Raw genomic sequence first — 12,565 nt, forward strand, 5'->3', positions numbered from 1 at the left:
CCAATAAATACAGTCATTGAGATTTTTCTAGGAAAACCAACCATCAGCTTACTTGCCATAGAAGCCAAGAAACTGCTGGCCTCTTTAAGAGCAGCTTTTACAGACATTCAGCTCCTGGCAGGACTTCTCCAGCTATGCTAGACTCCTAGCTACAGGTGCAGGGTTCCAAAGGCCAATTGAGACTGCTTTTTTTGTTTTTAAAATGAGTTAAAACTAAATGAAGGGGTGAATGACCAGTAGATAAAGTTTTAACCATTTTTTTCTTTTGAACATGAAACACAGACCAACATTCAAACAACTCAATGAAAACTCAGACATACATTGACAGACATGGACAGATTGGTGCACAAAAGACAGACAATAGACAAAGAGGGAAGAGAACTAGATGTCCCAAAGGAACCCAGATATCCTGCCTAAGGGACCCAGAACCAGAACTAAGCATTCCTCCAGTAGGAGCCAGAGAGGAGGCAGGACATCTTCCGACCTCCTCCTATCCCTAGGAGAGCTCTGAAATGTTTTGTTCATTTTCCTTCTCTTTCACTAAGGCAAGCCTGATAGACTGCTTTTCTCAAGCCCATTCTGTCTCATGTCTAGGGTGTAAACTACCTCTAGTCAGGGTCCAAAGACTAAAAGCATCTACGAGAATTATCTTCGCTTCTCTAGATTTTAGCATAACTCTAAACACATACACACAACACATTTTACCACTACCCTGTACTCCTACCATGTTTATTCACTGCTGCCCCAAATCTTGTTTACTTTCCATCGCGTGCATGTACTTCCTGTGGTCTTCTTCACTGTACACTGATTACTGGAGCTCCAACATTGAGGTGCCATTTGACCAAGCCAGCTCAGTCAATCAACAAGTTCTTCAGTGCAGGAGTGAGGATTAAAAAGAAAAAAGACCATTAGACAACATTGTAGCATAATCCCAGACAGTTCTGAGGCTGAGGCAGGTATATTTTTTTCACAATCTGCTTTTATACCATTTTAACTACGTGCAAGTAATAAGGCCAAGTGGTACAATAAATACAAATAGTCAAGAAACAAGCAAGGCAATAAATAAACTCCCATGATCACTGTTTCTAAGGGTTTTTCAGGACAACCAAAATATCCGAGCCTACTTCCTTGTCCTAGCCCAAAGTCATATTCATGCCTGAAGCCTATTTCTTTGTTATAGCCTAAAATTAGATTCCTGTCTGAACTTACTTCCTTGTTCTGGCCCAATGTCAGATTCCTGCCAAGTGACCCCAAAAGCTCTCCACAGAAAGGATAGACAAAAATCCCCAAGTCTAAGCTCTCTGTTTAGTTTCCTACCTGTCCAAAATTATTACCATTTCAAAACTGTCTCTTAAAATGGCAATATATCTATAATTTTAAAAATAATCAGGTATGTTCCCCCAAACATATATCTCAATCTTGTTCTTATTAGGTAAGAAGTTTGCTCCAGAACGTTCTGACTAATAGTCCTCCAAAGACAGCACAGAAGGAACACACGTGGGCCAGCTCAAGGCCCTGAAAGACGATATAAAGATATGGGTCGTGGTTGACTGCAGATGGGCTAGCTCAGGGTCTCCAAAACATATAGGGGAGACAATGGGTGATAGTAGACCCTGCTATTTAGATTATATTCCAGTATTTTAAAGATAGTTTTCAGGATGGGTGGTAGTGGTGCATGAATTTAATCCTAGCACTCAGGAGGCAGAGGCAGAGGCAGAGGCAGAGGCAGAGGCAGAGGCAGAGGCAGAGGCAGAGGCAGAGGCAGAGGCAGAGGCAGAGGCAGAGGCAGAGGCAGAGGCAGAGGCAGAGGCAGAGGCAGAGGCAGAGGCAGAGGCAGAGGCAGAGGCAGAGGCAGAGGCAGAGGCAGAGGCAGAGGCAGAGGCAGAGGCAGAGGCAGAGGCAGAGGCAGATTGGTCTCTAAATTGGAGGCTAGCCTGATCTACAGAGTGAGTTCCAGGACAGGCAGGGCTACACAGAGAAACCCTGTCTCAAAAAACAAAACGAAATGCAAAAAGCCAATCCGAACAGAAATACCAAAAACCAAACAGAAAGACTTAGCTTTCAAGACAGCATGTGCTGATTTCTGTTGCTCTTTTCCCTCCTAAGCCTTTCACTTTTGGGGTACTTACACCCTTAAGGATATTCTTGTGTCTTGTACATTGACTTATAAAAGACAAAATTGTTAGCAAAGAGGGCTTCTGAGAAAATCACACCCCTGTTCTAAAAGTGTGTACCCTGGGAGTGGCACAGGCAGGTGACAGCGGGAAGGAGAGAATTGAAGCCCCTTGTCTGTCAGGGTAGAGGCCACTGTTGCTAGCTCAGTTCCCCTTGCCTAAAGTGTGTGCTCCTGCCTCCTTTCTCTAATGAGACCACTCATTGCTTGATTTACTAATACGTCCCATATGAATTCTTCTTTTTTAGTAGGCCTGGAGACCACTGCTGGGACCAAGACCAGAAGAGACTATAGACCACCGCAGAGTATTTTAACCTCTAGTTGAGTGGCCAACAGGTCAGAATAATATGAGGTAGCAATAAACAAACGTTCCTACCCCAGAATAACTCAGGCAAAACTCTTTGGGCTCCTGTAAACTCAAGAGAGGAACAACAGGACAATGACAGAGTCAAGTGCCCTGGGTGTTGCCCCATGGTATCCAAGAGACTGTTTTTCGGCCCAACTCCATCCTTCCTCTCGGGCCAAATCTATGCCCATTGTTGTAGCATGAATTATTTAAAAAGCAATCCATGCTATTCTGGCAGTGCACAGGTGGGCAGGAGGGTCTGTTCTCATCTCTGCAGACTCTCTGACCTGAAGCTCTGAAATCTGTCCTCCTGGCTCCCTAAGTTCCCATGGCAGGTCGCTGCCATGCCGGCCCCATGCTTCCAAATTTCCATGGCTTTTTGGGCCGCATTTCTTACAAACCCACACTTTGCCGCTGTACCTTTGTTTCTTTAGGCCAGTTGATTCGCCTTGTGAACCAAGGGCACCATACAAACTTAGTTTAGAATCAACAGGTAACACACAGAATTAGCATCAAAATACAAATAGCACCAGGGTTTTCCACAACACATTGTGGTCAGAGCTCCTACCAAGCACTTTGGGCAGGTAGGTGAGAATGGACTTACAAGGCAACTGCCTGCAAGGCATCATGGGAGGCTGGAGACTTCTGGCTTTGCTTCTATACACTTAGTGGCACTGGTTGACTCCCACCACACTCTTGTTTTTCCTTAGTTCTGAGGGAAACCCAGGAGAGCTCAAGAACTGCAGAGTCCCCTGCAATTTTGCATAAGAGTCCTTTATTATGAGTCTCCACCCGGATCTCAAACCTTCCCACCGGGTAGGTCAAGAGTGCGACCACGAGCTTGGGTATCTTGGCACTTATATACAGCATAGTTAGAAATTCTTTGAATGCTTAGGGGGAAGGGAAGGGATGGCGGTTAAAATAAGTCATAATTCAGACACGATACCATGGTAGGGCAGAATCTGGAGGGTGAGAGAGGGATTCTCCCGACCTAAAGATTATCATTTGTGGGGCTATCAGGAACTAGTTTTATGGCCAGCCATTTAACTGTCTGTGACCCCCGATTACCTTTCTTCTATGAAGTAAGTGTAGGACCCTAATCTCCTTTCTCCAAGGACAGGCACCGGCTGCACCTGGTTATCTGGGAGAGTGCTAGTCTCGGTGCCACTGAAGCTGGGGAGTTTTGTCATTTGTCTTACTCAAGCGGGCACCTGTGGCTCCTTGAGTCCTCTTGGAGTGGTGGTGGGGGGGGGGAAGAATCCCCACATTTTCTGCAGGGGCGGGGGAAGCAGGGGTTGGAGAAAGCAGAACTTCTGAGCGAAATCGCCAAGGCAAGCTGCAGAAGCAAGCCACTTGTGTGTCCCACAGTGCTTGCTGTGGGAAAGAGCCTAGGGTGGGGGATGTGGGAGCTGGCAGAAGCAAGCAGCCTGTGCTTCTGAGGGAAAACACAGAGGCAAGCTGCCTGCACACTCACCAGGCTTGTTGTGGGAGAGGGCTTAGGGGGACTTCTGGGGGAGAGTGCAGAAACAAGACACCTGTGCCCTTCATTCTCACCTACAAGGTTAATTCAAGGATCAAGACATGATGTGAATTTGAAAGGTGCAGAGAGAGATAGTGAAGAGTCTGATGTTGCTGGAGCCTACTGAGCCTCTGTCACCTGTAGATTGGTGTTGGGAAGAACACCCACCGTGGGGCTGCTTCTGAGAAGTGTGTAGCAAGCATGACAGGTATTCGTTACCAGTGCAAAGCCCTGTGCACACTGGACGAACAAAGACACCAAGCCTAGCCTAGGCAGTTCCTGGGCAAGATGGTTTCCACATGGGAACTCTGAGGCCCATGGAGGGGCAGAGTGGGGATAGGGCTGGTGACACACAGACAGTATTAGAAGCAGGATAGAATTCCCTCCTACTGAATTCACAGCAGAGCAAGGGGGTGCCCCTGAGTGGGTGAGGGCAGGAGGTGGCATGGAGGAGCTGTGGCTGGGCACTCTCTTAGTGCAGGGGTTTTATGTTAGGAGTCAGAATATGGAGGTTGGATCGAAAAGCAAGGCTGCAGAGGGAGGATGGAGAGGCTGAACACAGGAATAGGGTCCTGCAGGCATGCTTCTTTGTGACTAAAAGAACTGAGGCCCAGAAGGATGACAAGGTCCTCCTGTACTGGGCAGTGAGTGAGAGGCAGGGTGGGCCTGTGGCAGCATAGTGTGTGGATGCTATGGTGGATACCACTCTTGTCATCCTGGTGCCTCAAAGGCAGCTTCCAAATGCAAACTAGATCCTATGGGAATGGAAACCTCTGATTTTTTAGAACTAGAAAGGACTGCAGCTACCCAGCCCAGACTTGTTCCTGTGGAGGGAGAGCAGGCACAGAGAGAGGAGGTGAAAGGCTTCAGGATCCCTGTTGAACAACCTAGGTCTACTATGAGATATGTAGGACAGTATCGCAAGATATTTTGGCATGGTATCAATGCACTCATTCCTGCCAACTAAGCTTCTCACGGTGGGGCAGGGATTGGTTGGTTTACTGCCTGCCAGAGATTGCCTGCACCTAGCCCTCCCCACTGTTGTCCCTTCAGGCTCCAGGAACAGAAGCCCATTTCTGGCCACACAACCTGTATCAGTACTGACTTGAATTTGTGTGGTTTTTTTTTCTTGGCTTCACAACCACAGAGTTGGGCAGGAACTCTGAGCCAGCAATGGAAGAGAGAACGGGGGAGGGAGGGAGGGAGGGAGGGAGGGAGTGAGGAAGGGAGGGAGGGAGAGAGAGAGAGAGAGAGAGAGAGAGAGAGAGAGAGAGAGAGAGAGAGAGAGAGAGACAGAGAGAGAGAGAGAGAGAGAGAGAGAGAGAGAGAGAGAGAGAGAGAGAGAGAGAGAGAGAGACAGAGACTACCCTGGGCTTAACAATCCAGAGTGGGGTGTTAGACAGGACTGACTGAGGAAATCCACAGGGGAACTGAAGTCAGCAGTTGGAGGTACCGCCTTCCCCTGGTGCATATTAAAGAACCTGGCGTCTGAGGCACCCTCAGCATCTGCAGCCTCCACAGAGCAGTTCTCTCTTCTCCCTGCTCACTTGTCCACACTCTCCAGTTCCTCAGCATGGCCACCTGCAGCCGCCAGTTCACCTCCTCCAGCTCCATGAAGGGCTCCTGTGGCATCGGTGGTGGCTCTAGCCGCATGTTCTCCGTCCTGGCTGGAGGATCGTGCTGGGCTCCCAGCACCTATGGGGGCATGTCGGTTACCTCCTCTCGCTTCTCCTCTGGGGGAGCCCGTGGGATTGGAGGTGGCTATGGTGGGAGCTTCAGCAGCAGCAGTTTTGGTGGAAGACTTGGTAATGGATTTGGTGGTCGATTTGATGGATTTGGTGTTGGTGTTGGTGGTGGTCTTGGTGGTGGTTTTGGTGGTGGTATTGGCGGTGGTCTTGGCGGTGGTGTTGGTGGTGGTTTTGGAGGTGGTATTGGCGGTGGTGTTGGTGGTGGTATTGGCGGTGGTGTTGGTGGTGGTATTGGCGGTGGTATTGGTGGTGGTATTGGCAGTGGTGTTGGTGGTGGTTTTGGTGGTGGTATTGGCAGTGGTGTTGGTGGTGGTTTTGGTGGTGGTATTGGCGGTGGTGTTGGCGGTGGTATTGGTGGTGGTTTTGGTGGTGGTATTGGCAGTGGTGTTGGTGGTGGTTTTGGTGGTGGTATTGGCGGTGGTGTTGGTGGTGGTTTTGGTGGTGGTCTTGGCAGTGGTGTTGGTGGTGGTTTTGGTGGTGGTATTGGCGGTGGTGTTGGTGGTGGTTTTGGTGGTGGTCTTGGCGGTGGTCTTGGTGGTGTTCTTGCCAGTGGTATTGGTGATGGGCTCCTGGTGGGCAGTGAGAAAGTGACCATGCAGAACCTCAATGACCGCTTGGCCACCTACCTGGACAAGGTGCATGCCCTGGAAGAGGCCAACAGAGACCTGGAGGTGAAGATCCGGGACTGGTACCAGAGGCAGCAGCCCACTGAGATCAAAGACTACAGCACCTACTTCAAGACCATTGAGGACCTGAAGAGCAAGGTGGGTGGCTCTGGTGGATGAGAGGTTAGAACTACAGTGGCCTTTAGCAAAGATAGTTTTAGAGAGTCTAATACATAGGCAAGAAGACTAAAGACCTTTGGAGGTTAGTGGTCATAGTTATCCAGAGCAGTGCCTGAATGATGTCCTTTAAGAACATCCATGCCTCAGATGGACCTGTGACCCTGACTCTTAATCTCCTGGAGGATACTTTATGCTGCAAGCTTAGCTCCTTAACTCTGGGCTCAGGATAGGGTGCTGCAGACAGACCTCAATTGGGTCCTCCATCTGCAGGAAAACTGGGGTTCCAGTACAGGTGGGCAAGGAGTTGGCGAGAAGGGGGTGACAGACAGACAAGGACACAAGGGAGTGTGTTGTATCTGAATGTAATGTCAAATTGAGCAACAAACTTTTTATATAGAAGAAAAATAGGGAAGTTAGGTGACACATTGGCAAGGTACAAATGAGGCTACCAGATGCTTAATGACTCTTACACAGAACAGAGGAATGCAAACACAAAGACTGGCAGGAACTGGGCAATAAAACAACTGAGACAAAGTCAGCATATTCTTTTTGTTTGTTTTGTTTTGTTTTGTTTTGTTTTTGAGACACGGTTTCTCTGTATAGTCCTGGCTGTCCTGGAACTCACTTTGTAGACCAAGCTGGCCTCGAACTCAGAAATCTGCCTGCCTCTGCCTCCTGAGTGCTGGGATTAAAGGTGTGCACCACCATGCCCGGCTTGGTCAGTTATATTCTTAAAAATCAGGTGTGAGGACTTTATACTCTCAGGGCAAGGGTTTTCACACCCAAGTCATGGTTCTAATTAGGTAGTTCCACTCTAGCTAACCTCATGAATAATGCAGTATTCTAAAACCACAGCCTGATCTAGTTCCTAAACCATTGTGAATTCCTGTATATGGAAGCGACTTGGCTTTTATTCTAAGTGATTGTGTGAGGGGACTTTCTACTAATAAGTAATGTATTCTGCCATACATAACTATAATAAGAATTCTAAACTTATGTTGCTAAGCTTGCCCTGAGATTTCTAACTCTATGTAGTAGATAGTAAAGCCTGATTTTTCTCACTATCTCTCTTACAATACTAAAGGAAATTCTGAATGTCACTGAATAGGCAACATTTTTACTGAATTCCAAGCCCATGGTCAACTCAAGGACTACCTAGAGCATTGGTGAAGGACAGGAAGGAAGTTCAATTTTGCTTAGGTATTTGGCAAGTCATTGCTTGGAGGCACCTATAATAAAACAATACTGAAAGAAAGCATACACATCCATCCGCAAGGACAAGTTTGGAGCATTCCTTATATGGGATGCCACGGTTCCAGGAGACTAAGTTTCTGTGAACTTTTTGCCCAGGGTCTGCATCCAGGCTTCTGGCCTGTCACATGTTTCACTACTGGAGTGGATGTAGCAATAGGGCTGATGGTAGACATGAGTGCACGCCCATATAACCTGAGCTGTGTAGAGAAGTATGTAATCAGCTGTCAGAAGCTTTAGGAGCTGGCCTGCTGAGCTTGGGGTGGCTCATTTTGCTCCCCTCTGTCCTTCTACCTTGAGTTGTAGGGTCTCTGGGTGATCTGACTTCCCATCTTTTCATTTTCAATTTCTAGATCATTATTGCCACCCAGGAGAATGCACAGTCCACTTTGCAGATCGACAATACCAGGCTGGCAGCTGATGACTTCAGGACCAAGTGAGAAACCAGAATGTTGGGCAGAGGGCAGAGGGCAGAGGGCAGAGGGCAGAGTGCACAGGGCAGAGTGCACAGGGCAGAGTGCACAGGGCAGAGTGCACAGGGCAGAGTGCACAGGGCAGAGGGCAGGGACAAAGCAGGTCCACTTTCAGCTTTGACCTCTCTCCTCCCAGGTATGAGAATGAGCTGTTCTTGCGGCAGTCTGTGGAGGGCGACATAAATGGCCTGCGCAAGGTGCTAGATGAGCTGACCCTGTCCAGAGCTGATCTGGAGATGCAGATTGAAAGCCTCAGAGAAGAGCTGGCCTTCCTGAAGAAGAACCACGAGGAGGTGTGGCTCCTGCTGGGTTTGGGGATGGAGGGCTGGTGTGGTGAGTTTCCCAGGAAAGGTCACCATGCTCTTGTGATCTTTCCTAGGAGATGCGTGCCTTGAGGGGTCAGACTGGTGGGGACGTCAATGTGGAGATGGACGCAGTCCCCGGTGTGGACCTCAGCCGCATTCTGAATGAGATGAGGGACCAGTATGAGCAGATGGCAGAGAAGAACCGCAGAGATGTGGAGGCCTGGTTCCTGAAAAAGGTGGGGACCCACTTCCTCCCTACTCCATGACTCTTGGCCAGGTAGGCTTTGGAGAGTCTCACACCTTTCCTTCTCTTCTGTCTCAGACTGAGGAGCTGAACAAAGAGGTGGCCTCTAACAGTGATCTAATCCAGAGCAACCGAAGTGAGGTGGCTGAGCTCCGCAGGGTGTTCCAGGGCCTGGAGATCGAACTGCAGTCCCAGCTCAGCATGGTATGAAGAATGGGGCCCTAGTGCAGTCCAGTAGTCCCCATCCCTCAGGAGCCACCAGGGAATGAGACTGGAAGCACCATGGTATCCATTATAGAGATTGAGAAATTAAAGGCAGAATGTTGGGGAAACATTTTTCCAATATGTCTCTTCTAAATACTGCTCCAGCTGGGGTCAAGATCCATGTACCTATCTAAGTAACGTGCCCATGTTCCAGCAGAGACAGAGGTGAGCATCACCATTGATCTTCATTCCCCTTTTCTTCCCTCACAGAAAGCATCCTTGGAGAACAGCCTAGAAGAGACCAAAGGCAGATACTGTATGCAGCTGTCCCAGATCCAGGGCTTGATCAGCAGTGTGGAGGAGCAGCTCGCTCAGCTGCGCTGCGAGATGGAGCAGCAGAGCCAGGAGTACAACATCTTGTTGGATGTGAAGACAAGGCTGGAGCAGGAAATCGCCACCTACCGCCGTCTGCTGGATGGCGAGAATGTCCAGTGAGTTGGCCCTGAGTCCTTGCTCACAGTACCTCTGCCTCTGCTGCTCCCTGCACATCTAATGCTCCTGTTTCTTCTCCCCATATCCCAGTAGCTCCTCCTCATAGCACCTCTCTGGACAGTCCTATTCTTCTCCAGAAGGTAAGGCTCCTGGGACCAATAGCTTGACTCTGCAGAGTCAGGGCTAAGGTCTTCTTTCCTGAGTCCTAGAACTTCCTTCCCCTGCTTGGCAGCTTTCTTAGCTCCTAGAATCCATTTCACCTTTTTGTTTTCCTCTTTTGCAGTCTTCTCCTCATCCTCCTGCCAGCCCCGGTCCATCCTCAAGGAGCAAGGCTGAACCAGCTTCATCCAGAGTCAAAGCCAGAGTTCCAGAAACTAATCTGTTTTGCCTAGAGCCTCCTGACCCACACCTGCCTCTGAAGCTAAGGGCTTGGGGCAGGACCCTGTTTTCTTTGCGTAGTCCCCATCTGTCTCCCCTACCCTCTCATGGTGGTAGGCTAATAAAGCTTTTTGGTTGATGCAAATTTGTGTGATGTCCATGTTTAGCTATTGCGAGAGGAGGTAAAGAGACCGTCAGGACCTTCTCTTGGGTCCTCAGACTTAAAAAGGTGCAGTGAAAAGATTTTTTTTTCAAAAGAGCTTGCATAATTTTCCAGAAGTTCTCTATGGTGGGGTGGTGGTGGTGGTGGTGGTGTTTACTGTGGGTACAGCAGAAGGGATGATATTCATGTGTGTGGATGGCCAGTGTGTGAGATCCTACAAGAATCTTTAAGTATCCTCTTCTAAGGACCCTGCAAGCAGATGAAATTAGGGCCCTTTTGGTTTTGGGACCTTCTAGGAATCAAGGGGTACATGTGCTTTCATTTAAGACACAGCATGAGACATTTGAAGCTTCCCCTCAGGTCCACTGTGGCTACAACCTATGCCTTTCTTTTAATACCACTCCATTCCACGTGTTCAGGTATTTCTTCCATAAAGGCTCCTATGTTTGACCTCTGAACTTTGGAGTTGTGCTTGGGATTGCCTCTTCTACACAGATTGAATTTCTCTCACACACATGAACACTCACACACATTCACAGATCTTGGCATAGAAGGGAAGGAAGGTTGAGCGTTTGGATGGAGTCATGATCTTGGCCAGGATAAAAATCTCTCCTAGGCTGTCCTTCCTCTCCTTACCCATCTTTCCTCTAAATGCTGATATGTACCTGGGAGAGGAGTTGAAGGCACCTTCCAGGAACTCCTCTTTGTTCCTCAGACTTAAAGTGGTGCAGAGAACAGATTTTCTTTCGGAAGAGCTTGCAGAGGTTTACAGAAGTTCTCCATGCCAACAGGGTGAATGAGTAGACACAAAGAGTGTAGATATTCTTGTTTGTAGATGGCCGTTGTGTGAGATCCTACAAAGGATCATTAACTATCGTCTTCTAGGGACCCTGCAAGGCAGATGAAATTAGGGCCCTTTTGGGGTTAGGAAGTTCTAGGAATCAAGGAGTATATGTGTTTTTGTTTAAGAAGCACATGGTCTTTGAAGTTCTTCCCCAGGTCTATTGTGTGGGTACAGTCTGATTGTTAATACCATTCCACGTGTTCAGGTATTTCTCCTCTAAAGACTCCTAAGTTTGAGCTCTGAACTTTGTAGTTGTGCTTGGGAATGGCTTTTCTATATACAAGTGAATATCACACACACACACACCTACACACACACACACACACCTACACACGCACACACACACATCCATACATCCACACAGACAGACACACACAGACACACACACACATCCACACAGACAGACAGACAGACACACACACACAAACACACACACACACACACACACATTTTGTCATTGAAGAGTAGGAAGGTAGAGCCTTAGTGTGGAGTCATGGTCATGGCCAGGATAAACATCTCTCCTACACAGACCTTCCTCCTCTCCTGATCCATTCCTTCCTTTAAACGCTGACGTGTACCTGGGAGTCATCCTCTTCCCCATATACATCCAGCCCTATGGCCAACACTATTTCCTGAGGCTTTCTTATCCTTGCCAGAAATTGTGTACTCATTTCTTTCCATCTCTATCTTCCATTTCTGTTTTCAACCAGATAATCTTTCTCACAAGAACATGGTCAAAATTAGGAAAATTTAGATTAGCGCTCTCTACTTGTGGGGCTGTGAAGATCCCCCTTCCTTCTCCCACTTAGCCTTTACCTGTTCTACTCCCATGAGTCAACTCTTCCTGCTTAATTTCATGGTTCACAACTCTCAGGCTCTGTTCCTTTTCCCTAGATGCTTTCCAGAATTTAAAAGGAAGAAAGAGTTATATACATACAGTAGCACAATGTGCGTGCGTGTGTGTGTGTGTGTGTGTGTGTGTGTGTGTGTGCAAGTGCATGTTTGGTTGCATGTAGAAGAGCCATTCCCATGCTGGCTTTTATTCTATTTCTACCTCCCACTTTCAACCCCAGCTCTTTCTTTTCCTTTGCTCCCTTATTTCTAAACACTAATATTCTACTTCTGTTTTTTTAAATTATTTAGTTTCATTTAAAAATCATTCAGCTTCCTTTTTTGTCTGAAGCATGATGATTTAGTTCTTTTATATGCATTGACAGTCACTACTTTTTGAGTAGAGTCATAGTTTTGGCTTCATGAACATTTACATTATGGTAGCTATATATTATTCATAGTCAAAACATGTTTTTTAGTGTAGTAAATTTCCTTGGAATAAACATCTCTTCCCCCAGTTTGTTTTGATTTTCTTTGTACATGTCACTCATCTGTTCCCTGATTTTTTTGTTGGATATATGTATTTTCTTAATGTGTCAACACCCTGGAATTTCTGTCACTTTCATCTTGATGATAGATATATATTCCTTTAGGAGTCTTCTGTTCTCCTTCTCCAATTTGTGTTATGGTTGCTCTCTGAGCTTGTCACTTAGATGAAATCTCCATAAATAGTCACCCATTTTTGTTGATCTCTATCTATCTGTCTCTTTGTCTCTGATCCTCTCTCTCTCTCTCTCTCTCTCTCTCTC

The 12,565-nt window shown here is 47.4% G+C and overlaps 1 protein-coding gene across 1 annotated transcript; it reads left to right on the forward strand.

Annotated features, from left to right (window-relative positions):
• Positions 1 to 5,611: 5,611 nt before the first annotated feature.
• On the forward strand, positions 5,612 to 9,918 carry LOC110304139 (keratin, type I cytoskeletal 16-like). The gene is given in 9 exon segments (XM_085829219.1): positions 5,612 to 6,047; positions 6,348 to 6,550; positions 8,176 to 8,258; positions 8,432 to 8,588; positions 8,675 to 8,836; positions 8,923 to 9,048; positions 9,319 to 9,539; positions 9,631 to 9,680; positions 9,824 to 9,918. Coding segments are annotated over 9 exon segments (1,533 nt in total).
• The last annotated feature ends 2,647 nt before the right edge of the window (positions 9,919 to 12,565 follow it).

Source organism: Mus caroli, unplaced genomic scaffold, assembly GCF_978045245.1.
Source record: "Mus caroli unplaced genomic scaffold, Mus_caroli_1 scaffold_13, whole genome shotgun sequence".
NCBI lineage: Eukaryota > Metazoa > Chordata > Mammalia > Rodentia > Muridae > Mus > Mus caroli.